The sequence below is a fragment of the Symphodus melops genome (assembly GCF_947650265.1).
Source record: "Symphodus melops genome assembly, chromosome: 5".
Lineage (NCBI taxonomy): Eukaryota > Metazoa > Chordata > Actinopteri > Labriformes > Labridae > Symphodus > Symphodus melops.
This window is the reverse complement of record NC_136695.1, coordinates 22,755,354-22,771,043: the sequence shown is the minus strand read 5'-3', so window position 1 is coordinate 22,771,043 and position 15,690 is coordinate 22,755,354. Positions and strand designations below refer to the sequence as shown.

The following is a 15,690-nucleotide window of genomic DNA, read 5'->3' as shown; positions in this document are numbered from 1 at the left end:
TTGGAAACGGTCGCTAAGGGAACAGAGTACTAAGAGAGAGTGGGGTGGTCAAGATGGTTGAAAAAAAAATTCAAGAGGCGCAAAAGTGATAGCTAATAAGAGTTTGAGTTCATCCTCAGAAAGAAGAAAGTCAGGTTAATTCCCCAACAAACCAGCGTTTACCTTCCCAGCTCATAAAGAGGTGAAAAAGCCAGCTCCATCACAGATGAAGCCTGCATTGTCCTCCTCCCCCATTCCCCTATATATACAGTGACCTCTCATCCACTCCAGTCATTTAGAGAAGGGAGATTTAGTGCGGCACCGATGCAGCTTGATGGTAAAAATGGGCACATGATAGAGAGCGAGAGATGGCCTCGGGTCTCCACTTTAACACATGGAGAACTATAGATGGAAAAACATGTTGATGGACAAAGGGACGTTGGTGTAGTGAAATGTAGGCTGTTAATGTATATGGTTGCTTGGAGGTCATTTGGAGCAAGAAGATAGAAGCTCTGTAAGTGGATTGACAAATTGAAGTTGAAGCACACAACGAGCACTTTGGTCTTCAGAGGCGTTGGAGTAATGAACACACACGCTGAGCCCAAAGGAAAGAATCGTCGTGCCATTCTGACCTCGGCAAACTCTACCCTGTCCCCGCAGACGATGCAGAGTCCACACAGCAGCTGAACGGATGCACTCTGCCCACCTCTGTCCTACCTTTGACTGGTAAACAAGTCATTCCCAGCTCCTAACTTTAATGCCTGATCAACATGACTGCATACTGTCACCACATCAAAAACAGCAGCTGTAGGAATAAAAAAAAAAGAAATTTTGCATCACCAAAGCCTTGCAAAGTTTATGCACATAACAAACACCTCAGTTCTGCATGCGGCATATTCCAAAAGCTGAAACCATATACATATCAAAGGCTTGAATTTGGCATTCAATATAGATTTGGTATGTATGCATAATATGTGATCAATATCTGTTGCTGAATAAAACATGGTGGTGTCTTTTGACAGGCCGATTTGAAATGGAGATGCTATGCGAATACAAAAGGCTTCGGTGAGATTGGCCCTGAACCCTCCACATACCAGCAGTTCACATTTAGACGCTCTCACCTACACTCTCCATAATGCATGAGCTGCCTGAATATATATCACCCCCTGCACAGCTCACTCACACACACACACACACACACACACACACACACACACACACACACACACACACACACACACAATTCAAGAGTACAACAGTGTGTGCACAGTGACAGGGGCTTCCATGCACAAGATCGCCATGCACAGCTTCATGCTGGCACATGGAGCTGAACACAAAACAAGTCCTGAAGACACTGATTCCATGGTGACAATCTGATCTACTGTACCATATAGAACATGTAGAAAACAAAGAAATACAGCAGCAACAACAGAACCAGTGTCATGTGAAAAAAAAGAGAGAAAAACCCCCCCGAAACTTTTCTGTGATGTGGAAGTCATGTTTGGCATCCTTAAATGATCCATTTTCTAGTTAGACAGAATTTTGCTCGCAAAGAAATGACAAAAATGACTGAAAGCTCTGATTTCTATGAGACATGTAGAGCCCACATCCAGTAAAAGCTTACAAAAAAACCTGATAAAAACACAGCTTTTCTTTTTTGATCAAGTGGTGTGAGAGACACAGGCAGTGCTTAATCAAAGCACTGGTAAGCCATCCTGAACTTCTAGGCTTTCAGCAGCAGAAAACAGGGTCAGGGTCGCTGAACAACTCAGTGTGCTGTGAACTGGTCTGGAGTTTGTATTTGTTTGTTTATGTGTGTGTGTGTGTGTGTGTGTGTGTGTGTGTGTGTGTGTGTGTGTGTGTGTAGCTGTTTGATTGTTAGAGACCATGTCAGTGGTCTTTGTTGGCTGCCAATTAATACACACACACAGTTTTGGGAAGGCGGAGTCAGCTGAAGCAAGACATGAGGAATGGAAAGTTGGGAGAGCAAAGCCAGAGGAGCGATTGGAATTACAGCAGGGCAGATTATGATTTATACTGCATTACATTCTTATAATAGCCAATAGTAAATATGCATTTATAGGGCAGTATGTCTGTTTTAGAAGACAACTGGATTTACTTAGTGCTCCTATCTCTCTTTGCCTCTCTGCCCCTGCTGGTCTTTAACCTTGGCCTCTGGTGCTTCTCCCTATCGCAATAAAGTCCCCCCCCCCTCCTCTTTTCCTCTCTCTCTTTTCTTCCACCTCCTCCTCCTCCTCCTCTCTGTCTCTCTCTGTCCCCCCGGCACCACTGTTGTCCACTGTTCCACTCATTCATAGTAAACACTATTGATTTTCAGCAGGGAAAATAAAAAAAAAAAGGCCATGAATTTTAATGCCCCTATCTGTCCCCTTCTCCATCTCTTCCTATCCCCCCTCCCCCCTCCTTCCCTCTCCCTTTACCCCCCTCCACCTCCACCCCTTCTTTCCTGAGGGGAGGATAAAGAGATGGGGATCGTGTGTGTGTGTGTGTGTGTATATGTGTGCCGTATGTGTGAGTGTAAGGTGGTGGTATACGGGGGGGGGGGGCTTGCATTTCTCATTTCCCAGCTGTGCCTCTCTCACACAACTGCCCCCCAACCACCCACCTCCTCCACCTCCTCACCATCCTACACCTTTCCTTCTCCCCATCCTCTCTTCCTCTGTCCTTCTTCTTGTCCCTCATCTCTGCTCCTCACACTGGCTCTGACTCTGGGGAGTGGAGGCAAACGTAGCTCTCTCTCTCACACACAAATAAACACACACACACACACACACACACACACACACACACACACACACACACACAGATCGTCACACACAGATAGGGGCTGTCCCATTCTGCTGTGTATACGCACGTAACAATCACATGCACACACATCACAAGCGATACAACCGCCCCTCGGTCAAGGCCATGCACAGGCAAGACAAACGTATACATATAAATGTCCTGATTTACACACACATACACACATACACACACACACACACACACACACACACACACACACAGAGGTGACACCAGTCTTTTGGCACATTTTACAAACATTAAAGTTAAGTATTAAAATTTCCTTCAGTTTATTTTTCTTCCTGTCTTTTTCCAAAGACCTCCTACTCTATCCTTGCTCCCCTCTTTCTCTCTCTCTTTTTCAATGCACCTCCACCCCCTCCCTCATCTTTCTGTACTCTAACTCCCTGGCCAGGCCTCCCTTTCTCTCTCCATCTCTCTCTCTCTCTTCCCTCTTCTACTCTGTGTATTGATTTTGCTATAAACGGTGTCCCGTTTGCGACAGGTTAGCGCAGACAGACAAAGGCAGACTTCATCAACCAGCGTTAAACACAGGAGCCTCGTCCTCAATAATCACTCCATCACACAAAAGACAACGAGAGACAGAAAAAGAGAGAGAGAGAGGGAGAGAGAGAGAGGAGATAGCAAGGAGAAGCATGTAGAGGGTATTGACAAATAGTGAGAGGATCAGAATAGAAAAAAAGGATGATGGAGTATTTTCAAGGTTGCCTTTTATTTGCTTTAATTTGAGGAGTACACAGGGAATTGTTAACCTCAAGAATTAGACAGGGAAAATCATGCATAAAAACCTTAAATCCTGCTTTTTCAATATGGAATTTCACGTAATATTTATTTAAAATTGGCTTGGCTTTTGCTAAGTGTAAGTTTGAGGCAGACTTACTTCACAGTAGAACTGCCTCCAATTAGCATCTTTTTTTCCCCTTATAAAACAGTCAAAACTGATGTGTGTGTATTCATGTGTGTGCATTTATCTGTGTGTGTACGCAGACAGTTTTCATCTCCACTTAATCTCCAGCTCCTAATTCAGAGTGTACATTGAGCCGCCTAATAGGATGTGACTGGAGCGCCTGCTGCAGCGCTAGCTAGCTATAGCCGCTAATGAGAGGGCCGCCACAGCCAGAGAATCAAAGCGCTTCATCAGCACTCCTAATCACTGTAAACCTCGTTAGCTGGCTGGAGAGCTAACATCTGCTCACGCTAACAAAGTAAATCCAAATATAACACACACTTGGCCTGGTGGGCCCAAGTGAGAATCAAAGAGTGTGCTGCCACACCCACTGATTTCATTGTTCTTGTCTGAGTTGCAATTGTTATGAAAGCAGAGGAGGGTTTCTCCATGTCAAGCTGAAATAAAAAGTAAATAGAATATATAAAGAAGGAAATGTTGGAGAATATTTAATTAAAAACACACATTTGATCATATAGTCTTGTTTAAGTGTGTATGTAACATCCTACAGTACAGTGAGGTCTAAGGGTGCTAACGTTGCCCATCTATAAAGCAGCAGGTGTGTGGACAGCAGGTTTCCATGTAGCTCTGTCTGTTTGCCCGCTCACCCCCTCTCTATCTCTGATCAAAGCATTTCCTTTCAACCCCCCCCCCCACACACACACACACACACACACCACCTTCTGCCGTTCTTCTCTTACTCCTCCACCTCCCCTGGTCTCCACCTTTCCTCCCCCCATCATAATTTGACTGATGATTACACTTGTCACTCAAGGCAGCATGTGGCCAATTAGGATGAGGGGAGACAGGGAGAGAGGAGGGGCAAGCAGGCTGCGGTGAAGGGGGCGTTGGGGTATTAGGGTTACAACTTTTCATCGCTTGTTCCACTCAGGTAGCCTTAACAGCTTTTAGCAGTGGGAGAAACAAATATTTGTTTCTGTTCAATTTTCCTTAAGAGACTCGTGAAACATCCAAGAGCCCCTCTCCCTTCACTTCTTTCCGATGCCGCGGCCTTGTCTCACACTCTCTTGGCCACTTCACTGTCTCTCCATGTTCTCGGGTAATCACAGACTCATTTAAAGTCATTTTTGTACACTACCTCTGACTGGTGGTTAAGAGTGCGGCCGCAGACTATGCTTTTATGGGCCTTAATGTGTCCTACAGACACTTTGCAACCAGGCTGCTGCTGCCAAAGATGCAGGGAGAGAAAGAGAGAGAGAGAGGGAGAGAGAGAGGATGGGACATATGGGGCCAACAGCCATGGTGACTTAACCAGGCTGAAAAAAGGGGGAAAGAAAGAGGATGAAAGAGGAGGGAGGGAGAGGGACGTGCAAGACAAAATGGACAGAACATGGGAGCGTCAAAAGAAAGGGGAGAGAGAGGTCACTTAGTCACTCCTTCAGCACCCCCTGCGCCGCACCTCCTCCCTTGTCCCCTTTACAAGCAGACAAAGGGACAGAGGGGTGCAGCCCTTGTACAGAAGAAGGAGGGGTTACGCCTTCCTCTGTCACCCACCCACCCTTCTCTTTACCCCATAGTATTAACATATAAACAGTGAATATTGTTGAATGGAAAGATGCTGGTTGAAAATGAGCAAAGTCAGAATATTTTATAACATTAAGGAGGTCAATCTAAAGATTAACATGTCATTTAATATCTGACATAAAAGCTGTTGCAATATTGTTTCTAATTTTCAAAGCATTTCTATGTCATTTTTATTTTTTATTTTTTTAACTCTGACATATTTATCCTTTCTCTGCTCATACAACCAATAGAAAAAGTGGGAGTATGCATTTACAAAATAATGGCAGAGTAAGAGAGAATGCACGAGGGAATGAAAGAAGGAGAAGAGGTGGTGAAGTACAACAGATTAATTTCAGAACAGAGCGCTCCTGCCGAGAAAAGTATATAAAGCAGGAAGGATAGAGGGGATAAAGAAAAGGGAAAATGCAGAGGAAGAGCAAGACAAGAGGGAGATTAAACATGCATTCAACTCTCTCAAAGGGCTGAGCTGCTTTTTGAACGCTTCCGTTATGTATTTGTGTTTGTGTGTGTGTGTGTGTGTGTGTGTGTGTGTGTGTGTGTGTGTGTGTGTATAAGCACTCCAATCGGTGCGTTTGCAATGATGTGACATTGCTTATGGCCGACATGTTCGCTGCCTCTGCCTACAAACCCGATCGGCGAGCACTCTCATCCAGCCTCACTGTGAAGGACAGCAGTGGAACCCCAGAGGTTAATAGGACCCCTTCATTACCATAAATCTTATCAGCTAAATGAAATGGAGAGAAGGACCCTTGATTTAGTCCTCCGCTCTTCTGGTGCTAAGGGGAGACACCCAATCAAACCCCTGGATTTTATTGGTCTTTTTTATTATCTAAATGTACTGGCACATGAGCTGGGTGCCAGAGGTGACAGCCTGCAGCAATCAACAACACAAAAAGACAGCAGCCGGAGAAAACACATTGTTGGTGTGTTTACGAGATGGCAGCCATCGCAGCAAATAGACTGTCCAGACCCTGCTTGTTCTGTTACGAAAAATGCATGAAGGAATGTATGGAGTATGAACTTCTGAAGGAGAAAAAATAAACAAGGCAGGCCGAAAAAACCTCGAATCGGTTAATCAAGTGTTCGATATGCTCAGCAGGAGTTCAGAGGCTTGATTTGACTGCCTAGTCTGATGTGTGTGATTGGTGGCATGTTGAGAAGCCCACTCCTACACTGATCACAGCCAGACCACCACTGACCGAGCCACGAGACACACACACACAGACACACACACACACACACACACACACAAACACAACAGGATGTCCTCCATGTAGAGGTCAAGTATGCTTGAGTTCTCACTATGTACAACTTCTGTATGTTGCTCAAAGAGAAGGAAAGTGGGAAGAAAAAACACAGAAACAGATCAATACCCAGAAAGGAGTCGGGTGGTTTGTATACTGTGTTTATTCCTGCTGATGTGTTGATTAACAGCCAGCAAACACACCCACACATGCACACACTCCATCCACCCCGCTGTGTGTGTGTGTGTGTGTGTGTGTGTGTGTGTGTGTGTGTGTGTGTGTGTGTGTGTGTTCTCCAGGTGATGGGTCTGATTAAGTGGCCTGCTCGCCCGGCCCCTGATTAGGACTAATGCTGGGCTGTATTTCATTGGACACAACGATCAAATGCACAACATTATTCCTACAAGTGTGAGTCCTTTTTTGTGTGCATGCCAAATCAATGCTAAATTGTGTAAAACTCATACTCAATGGCCTTGTAATGCCACTTATCAAGCTCTTCATAAGAATATATTTGCATGATTTTCTTGCAGTTCTCCGTTGTGCATGCTCAAAGTGTCTTTGTCGGAGTGTGCATATTTAAAAAACAAATGTGTAAAGCTTATTGTTTGGCTAGAGGGTGTGTGTATTTGTATATTCGGTGTGTTGCAGTGATTATTAATAAGTTAATGGCTGATGATAAGGTGTTGTTGTATGTCCTGTTCCCCAGGTGAAACTCAATACCACTCACTGTTGCTAATGAGCTTTGGGACCTCATCAGTATTAATACTACGTTAGTCTCAGTTATCACACACCTTGATGCACACAAACACGCACACATAAATGCATTATCACTATTCAGAAATATAAAATACTGGCTTGTATACACCTGTGAAAAATCCACCAAAAAGGTAAAGTCTCAATCGACTTAATTGAGTTTTAAACACACTTACAGACTGGATTAGGGCGGTTTAATTCAAAATTATCCAACATGAATCACCTCATGCTATGTAGTCATTTAGAACAGAATAACCAATTGTTCTACTGCCATATTACTATGTTTGATCCTGCAATACTTTATGCAATTTGTAAACAAAAAGTTGACCAATTCTGTTAATCTCACCACATAAAAGTTTCAGTTAAACATACACTGTCACTGTGGCAGCCTGTCCCGTAGTGAAGCTGTGTCAGGGGCATCTATTGTCTAATGTACGTACGTAAATACCCATTAGCTACTGAAGCATTATGCCGTCAGCCTGCTGCATTAAAAACCCTGTGGCTGCCTCATATACTGCAATCTAATTCTACAACCACGCAGAGAGGAGAGGAGGGAGAGAGGGAGAATTGTATTGTGATTGAGAGAGGGAGTGGGAGGGAAAAGAAGAGGAGAGAGAGAGAGAGGGGGCTACAGAGAAGGAGAGAGGTAGCTTAATGCAATAAAGCATGTAGTATTGACATCTTTCTCGTGTCTATTGATTCCCCATTATGTTGCTAACAAACCCAGGTTGACATTTTGTCATTTGCAATCATGTTAACACTGCGACTTGCACGCTCCCCTCCACAAACCGATCTATACCCACACACACTAGTTTGCACATGTGCTCATGCTTGTGCACAGAGACAACTCACACACACTATTGTTTTCTGCAAATGGTTAAACAACATGCATGGTCCAACAATATGTGTCTGTCAAAGACATGTACCAGTGCCAGGTTCACATAGTGGGACGTCTTAGGTACGCAGGAGGCGCAGACATAGAGCTGTAAACTTTGTTATAAATGGAAAGACTGACAATATTTTAACAGACAATTATTGACAATGTTATCATGAAAAGTGGTGTTTAGTTGTTCAGTTAATGTCATCTTTGTCTAAGAATCAGAGACAGACATAAAGCAATTCTCAAATCAGAGGTGTGTGTGCACGAGAGAGTCTGATGGTGTATGTAGGAGATGGTGGCTAATGGTGTGTGACACAAGGTGCATAGCTGAGATGAACTGAATCTGTATGTGTGTGTGTGTGTGTGAGAGAGAGAGAGAGAGAGAGAGAGAGAGAGAGAGAGGAAAAGCAGTCTCGTCTCCTTGATGTCCCATCATATCATATCAAAACCTGCGCTGTGTGGGAAACCTGTGGTTTCTCCTCTATGTCCCATTAAAGTTTCATAAAACAGTTAATGCTGATGGCTTCACAAACCACTTTACCACACACACACACACACCATAGTTGACATCGCAAAGGCCCTGACCTGTACCTTCACAGACACAATGCCATTAAAAATAGAACAAAACCTAGATCAGAGAGTAGCTCCCTATCCAGGTGGAAAACAGTCTAACATGCTTGTTTTATGCCATATGATGGTCTGTGTGTGTGTGTGTGTGTGTGTGTGTGTGTGTGTGTGTGTGTGTGTGTGTGTGTGTGTGTGTGTGTGTGTGTGTGAGAGAGAGAGAGAGAGAGAGAGAGAGAGAGAGAGAGAGAGAGAGAGAGAGAGAGAGAGAGAGAGAGAGAGAGAGAGAGGGAAAGTGCCCCCACAGGGGTTGTGCATGAGTGCTGGAGGCCTCTTGTAACATGAAAGAGAATGAAAACACAGGGGGCAGAGAAGGGTCAGGTGGGGCTGAGTCAAACACTTCTGATGTGACCTCTGACACTGAATGGAGCTCAAACTCAACAGAGTCAAGGATCTGCGACCAGTCAAAGGAGAAAGTTAAGTCAAAAGCTCTACAACTCCCCAAAAAGCTGAGTGTGTGTGTATTGCATTCGTAACCTAGCAAGTACATTTTTGAAAAGCACAGATTAAACCTTACGGGTCTAAACTAGACAACTCTGAGGTTTGTGGCTCTGGCATTTTTGTTTCGAGGAGTACAAACTTGTTGTTTCAGTCCTCCAATGTTCAACTGACCCTCACCCTTTAAGCAACAAACCCCCTAAGCTTGATAAGGACAGCACCTTGTACTATGCTATCAACAGGGAATAAAATCAGCATAGCATTATCAATCACTGTTATCCCACTATCTATAGGACTTGCGCAGCCTGTGTACACAACCCATCAGTTTGCCTGCTTATTCAGATGCTGGCCGTGGCCCGGGAAGCTGCAACATAATGGCTCATCCTTGGTATACTCTCACCTCTCAAGCTCAAACTGGGTTTTCCTTTCCTTCCTCGTTTTTCACTCTGTCATCTGCTCTTACTTTCATCCACTTCTTGCTCCCACTTCTTTTTTTTTTATCTCATTCTGACATTCACCATTTTTCAACGTGCGGAGCGTGAAAACTCCTCCTCCCACCAAGCCCTTCTCTCCTCTCTTTTCTGTGTGCATATCTCTCGAGATAGGGTGGGTAACAGGTCCCTCTCATCCGTCCATTCTCCATTCCTCTCCCAATCTATCGCCTGTCCCTTCACATGATGTGCAGTGATGAGTGAGTGCGGCGTAGAAGGGTGAAGCTTGGCACCTCAGGACTTAAATGGGCTTGAACTTGATCTGGAAATGAGAGGGGAGCTGTGCACTGAGGGGGAGTACCGTGGCCCTTTAAGAGCCCATCCCCGGCTAAGGTGCACACCAGCTACATTTACACACCATTACACCCTACTGTATAAGTTGATGTTTGTATGCATTAGTGAATAACTCTAACATAACTCTAACGGTGAAATATGGTATTTCTCCTCACTCCCCTTTACTCTGCAGTCCTTCAGGGAGCACAGAGGGCAGAAAAGACATTATAGCACACGCATCCCTCTATCTCCAAAGATGAAGTGGGGGGAAATGGCTGAGCAGCTGTTGCATGTCTGACAAACAGTTGAAGCTGGACTGAGCTGGAGCTCTCTTGCAACGACAGTCAGTGACACAGTGAAGCCAGCCTGGCTGCTCCCACCATGCGTCCTTTTATTCCGCTTCAGCGCAGATGAAACGCAGACGGCGCCCCAGCCAGAACCCTCCCCCCCCCTCCTCCCTGACTCCACACTCCCTCTGCTCCTCCGCTCTCAACCGTGCAGAAGCCGAGCTGCACTGGGACAGAGACAAGTAGGCTTGTCATTGGAAGTCTATTTCACTATGGTGTTTACTATAAGATAGAAGCTTTGTACCCCAACAAGCACACAAGTCAAGTAAAAGCAGCTACCACGGCGAGTCAGAGATTGTCTGCGAGCTCCAAGCCGAGTCATTAAGAGAATATGTGCACGAATAAAGCACTAATACGAAACACTATAAAATATAACGACACAATAGCGGTATTTTCTCCCTCTCCCTTCTACGTTCGTACTTCTGCGTGCACCTACTCTCTCCATGTATCTCCCCCTCTCTCTGCCTCCACCGGCCCAGGAATCGATCTCCGCAAGATCGATAAGTTGGCATGAATATTCCCTGCCTGCCGAGAGTCTAGTTGGGGAGAGACGGAGGCTGAGGCTCAGGCGCAGGCAGTGGAGGAGAGGGGAAGGATGGGGACGGGGAGATGAGAGACGATACTTGGAGAAATGAGAAGTCCCGTTGAAATTAAGAAAGAGACGGATGGAAGAGTGGCGCATCGTGCCATGTAATGGATACCAAAAAAAAGGACATTTTTACGCATTTATTTTCTAACAGCGTGGACGCTCCAGCCGCTTCGGGGACGCTTCTTTGATGTGAACATCAAGCCCACTAGTGTAAAGGACTCAGTTTAAATCTTCACACGGAACTGCAGAAGTGTGTATGCGTGTGTAAGTGGGTGTGTTCGCCGACAGCTCTCCGGCGTTGAAAGTGCATCGGCATCGAGCAAGGCGGGGCAGGTCTTCATGGCTGACCGCCATGGAGGATGTGTAGCAGGGAAGAGGAGAGAGAAAATGTCTTACCGGAGTTGGAGCGGAGAGCCAGAGGGGACTTGAGACGCCAGGCGTTGAGGTCAGGGGCAGTTCTCTGAAACACGAACGGCACCGGCAAGGGAACAAACATGGTCTTCCTCCGGCTTCTTGTTTTGATGCAAATATTCAGACAAAAGTGGAACTGTAATACGCTCTGTCCTCTTCTGAAGCCTATGTTTCGTCGTCCGTTTTTCTGGTAGACAGCTTTTGGAGAATATTTGGTATGGAGAGCTCACAACATTCACATGTGTATACATGTAGCCCCGCTGCGCACTTTTATTTACATTTGTGGACTGTTGGCCGACATTAGTTTTGGTGTAAATGTGCATAGAACATATGTTAGGATATGGTCCCTTGAGTGCAGCAATCAGCTTACAGTACAGACTAACACACAGACGGATAGACGGTAGATCACTTCTACAGGCTACAGGAAAACTTGTGTTACAATTACAGGTCTTTTGGAGTACTTTAAGAAAAAAAAGTCGACCTGTCGTTGATGCACCTGCGTCTCTGTTAACTTTGCACTACTAAGCGTTCTCCTTGGGTAAACATAGAGGCCCGGGCGCTTATTTAATCCTCTCACTCCACACGTTAGTGTTTTCTAAAGGTGTGAAAAGGCAGAAAACAGTCGCTAGCCTCCTCCTGTGGCATCAACGCTCGGGCTTTGCTTTGGTATTCACTTTACAATTTAAAATAACTCAGTGAAATGATGATTTATAGAAAACAGACAAGTGTTTAAAGGCCTGCGGGGTTATAAAGTGTTATTTGGATTTCTGTATCAATATTTGGTTTGATCTATTGTATTTGGTCTCTAGCTGCACGCGCTCCTTCTCCTATACTCTTTTTGCATGAAGGCTACATACAAGACATTCATACGCTCGCGCACAGGCAGCGGGTCGCGTCACGAGCACATTTAAAACAGCTTCATTAAAGGCTATCGTCAACAAATAAACAAGTGAGGGTTAAAAGGGCTGCACGAAAACACAAACAACGCGCGCGCTTGGCCCTGACGCTCCTCCTCCTTCGCTCTCTGTCACAAGGCAGTAATTAAAACGCAATCAATCGATAAATAAATAAATAAATGCAGCGATTAAATAAATAAATACAGAAAACAACGGAGATAAAGAAAGCGTAGAGAATCCGGATGTGGTCTCCCGTGCTATCGGAACACTTGCCTATCTCCGTCCATCCGTCTGTGTGTCTTTTTTGTCTGTCTGTTTGTCCCCGGTACTATTTGGGAACCCCAATAGCTCATTCGACCCGGCTCCCTCCAGGATTGTAGCGATCTGCCACTAGGCTGGCCGCAACATTGAGGCGAGAGAGGACCCGCTACTACTCACACATCACCACCCCACCCCCGCACCTCCCTCCCTCCCCTCCATCCTCTCCCTCCCTCCTGCACCCCTCCTTCCTCCCTCCCACCCCCCGATCTCCCTCGTTTTCACTACCGCTGCAAAAGGTATCCTGTATTGATTTCTGGATTTTTTTCACCCCCCGCTTAATAATGCCTGCTATAATGATGCCAATGGTGATCAGTGCATTACTAGGGCCTGCTTAGGAAGGGATGAAGACCCGACAAGAGGATCCATGGATACCTATAGGTGCTTAACGCTAATACCTAGAAGGACAGCAAGCTTGCACACAATTAAGTTATCTCATCACTGCTGCTTTTAATAAGTCTTCGTGAGCTGGGCCGGGGTGCATCATTAGGTTATTCTGTTATAGGAGAACAAGAACGACAACTGCTTTGAGATGTTAGGCTGGTATTCAGCTTTAAAAGTGCATTTTTTTGTGTGATTTTTTTTTTAATCTTAATTTTAATCAGTGCAAATGAGGTGAATTTTAAGAACGTTTTGAAAACAGCACAAAATTCACAATAACATTATAGTTTCAAATACCATAAGTATTAAAGGTGGCTCTTCAGAGATGATCACCACCTCCCTCCCTCCCCTCCTTCCCTGCTCCCGGATCTTGTTTCCTCCATCCCGGCCAGGCATACTGGTCTCCCCATGCATGCATCTCCTGCCCTCTCCCTCCCCTGCTCCGCTGTCAATTACAGGCTAGCATCAGTCAACGCGGCGCGCTTACACACCAGATTATTGTCGATATAGATTTTTAAATAGAAAAATCTATACCTTAAACATCACAGTCAATACGGACAAATCAATAGGAATGAGTGAGCTCTGTGCTCCGGCAGGCCAGGGCCCTGAAAGCACCATCCAACAGGACTGTTTATATCTGCTTACTTAATGCTGCAGCTCATTAGGCCTGCTTGAATGGAAATTGCTCATAAAATAAATGATTTTGCTATCATCACCACACTTTTGATTTTCTCACTCATAAACAAACATCAACCATTTTCTCAAAAAAATGTGTGCTGGACCCTTATTCTTAATTATGAAAAATGTGTCATCCTCTGTAGTGGACAACCAGGTTTTATTGTCCTTCTCCCTCCGCTTCACGTATGACAGATGACATCCGCAGGTCCAATGAAGGAGAGGAGGGGAAGGGAGCAATAGCAGAACAGTGAAGAGAGGAGATATAGGAGAGAGAGAGAGAGAGAGAGAGAGAGAGAGAGAGAGAGAGAGAGAGAGAGAGAGAGAGAGCAGAAGTAAGGAAAAGAGGAGAGGAAAGGTTGGGAGGAAAAGAAGAGAAAAGGGGAAGGAAAGGGAGGTGAGGTAAGTAAAGCAGGATAGAGGGAAAAAATAAGGAAAAGAGAGAAGTGACTAGTTGTCCTTCAAAGACCCCCTTTTCTCCACAGAGGGAGCCATGCGCGCCCCCTTTCCCTCCTCCCTACACTCCTTCCAGACAAAAGCAATTATTTCTTGTAGAATGTAGTGTGGTTGTGCGCGTCTGTGGAAGAGAGGAATGGAGGGAGGGTGTGTGAGATTGAAGGAGGGGAAAATAAGATGGTGTTGGTGGGGTAGAGGTAGGAGGATGGGGAGGCAAGGAGGTGGAGGTGGAGGAAGGATGCTAACACCTATACAGCATCCAACCCTTCGTCCTCCGCGCACTCCTCTGACCAAACTCTTCTTTTTCCTCCATCTGACACGAGTGCTAAGAGAAAAGAAAACTAGCAACTGGGTATTCACACGTGTTAAAAGACAGCGAAACACCTGCTCATGAATTTCAGATGAAAGATTGTAGACCCGACAACTTTTAACATTGGCCAAACCCTTTTTCTTTCTACAACTGTAAAAACACTCATAGAATACAAAGACAAACCTGATAACACTCATCTCGCTTATCTTTGATTCTGTCCACCTGTCTGTCTGTTGTCCAGGACCGACCACCTAAATTCAGCTAATCGCCCCCCTCAGTGTGTTTCATGCTTGGTGCCTATAGGGCCCCTGCAGCGAGTCGGTCTACAGTTTCTCTTTACGGGTCTATGGGTCCCTTTTGGTCCCTTGGGATTGAGAGAGCTCCCCTGGGGGGCCGTTCAAGCCAATAACCCCTGCTGGACTCTCATCGGGGGCCTGCATGGTCCTGATTGTCCCCCTCCCTCCCTATCAAGCCTCCAAATCCACACAAGAGGTGAAGTGCAGGTTCCATTGTTTCCCAGGCTGTATCTTCTTCCTGCTGTAGTGAAAAATGCTCTTTCATAAAGGTTCCTTCCCTCTTTTTTTTTTTTTTCCAGCAAGAGAAATATTGTGAAAGATATTATTTTTGATACTTGATACTAACAGAGAGGTCCAGTGGTCAACAATGAGTATTGTACAATTATCATTCAATAAACACTGTCTATAGCATCACACAAAGTTCAAAATATATTTTTACTGGTTTGCACTTTCTGAATTTGTACTCAATTATGACACATGATTTGAGTCTTATTCACATGGTTTTTTTCCTCAAAAATTTCAAAATGTGTCATACATAAATTCATTGTGCATACACCAACAATTAGCAGGGAACTTTTACTCTTACTTGAAATCATCTACATTTTTGTTATAATGTCCCAACTGTAATGCATATTTTCAATGACATCTACAAGTTCCTTCTATAGTAAAAAGTTGACTATTAATGTTCTTGTACCTCTGAGTGCTTTTCCGCTTCTTTTCTTTGCTGAAAAAAAAATTCTTTTATTTTGCCTATCAATTCCAATTCTTCCACCCACTGTATGACACTATATGTTAAATTAATTTAAATGGTTAATAAACATTGCAGCCTTTTTATGCTTTTCTTTTGACAGTATGCAAGTTGTTATCAACAGCTTTTTAATTATCATTCAAGCATCTTTTATTCTGCATATTTATTTTGTACAACTACATTTCCCAAGGAAAGGGACAGTATTAATGTAATCCTTTAATCCAGCAAAAGTCTAAACTATTTCACGTTTCTTTTTCAGAAGCT

At 44.6% G+C, this 15,690-nt stretch overlaps 1 protein-coding gene across 4 annotated transcripts in view; it reads right to left on the bottom strand.

The window, feature by feature from the left end:
* pou2f2b (POU class 2 homeobox 2b) overlaps positions 1–15,690 on the bottom strand; it is a 59,783-nt gene that overhangs the window by 26,744 nt on the left and 17,349 nt on the right. The window contains exon 1 of one of the 4 annotated variants that reach the window (XM_079343055.1): positions 11,332–12,674. The exons of the other annotated variants lie outside the window; for them this stretch is intronic. Coding sequence (XP_079199181.1) covers positions 11,332–11,431 — 100 coding nt within the window. The 5' untranslated portion in view covers positions 11,432–12,674. Of the gene's footprint in view, positions 1–11,331; positions 12,675–15,690 lie in introns of those variants that run through there. 4 annotated transcript variants of the gene reach the window in all.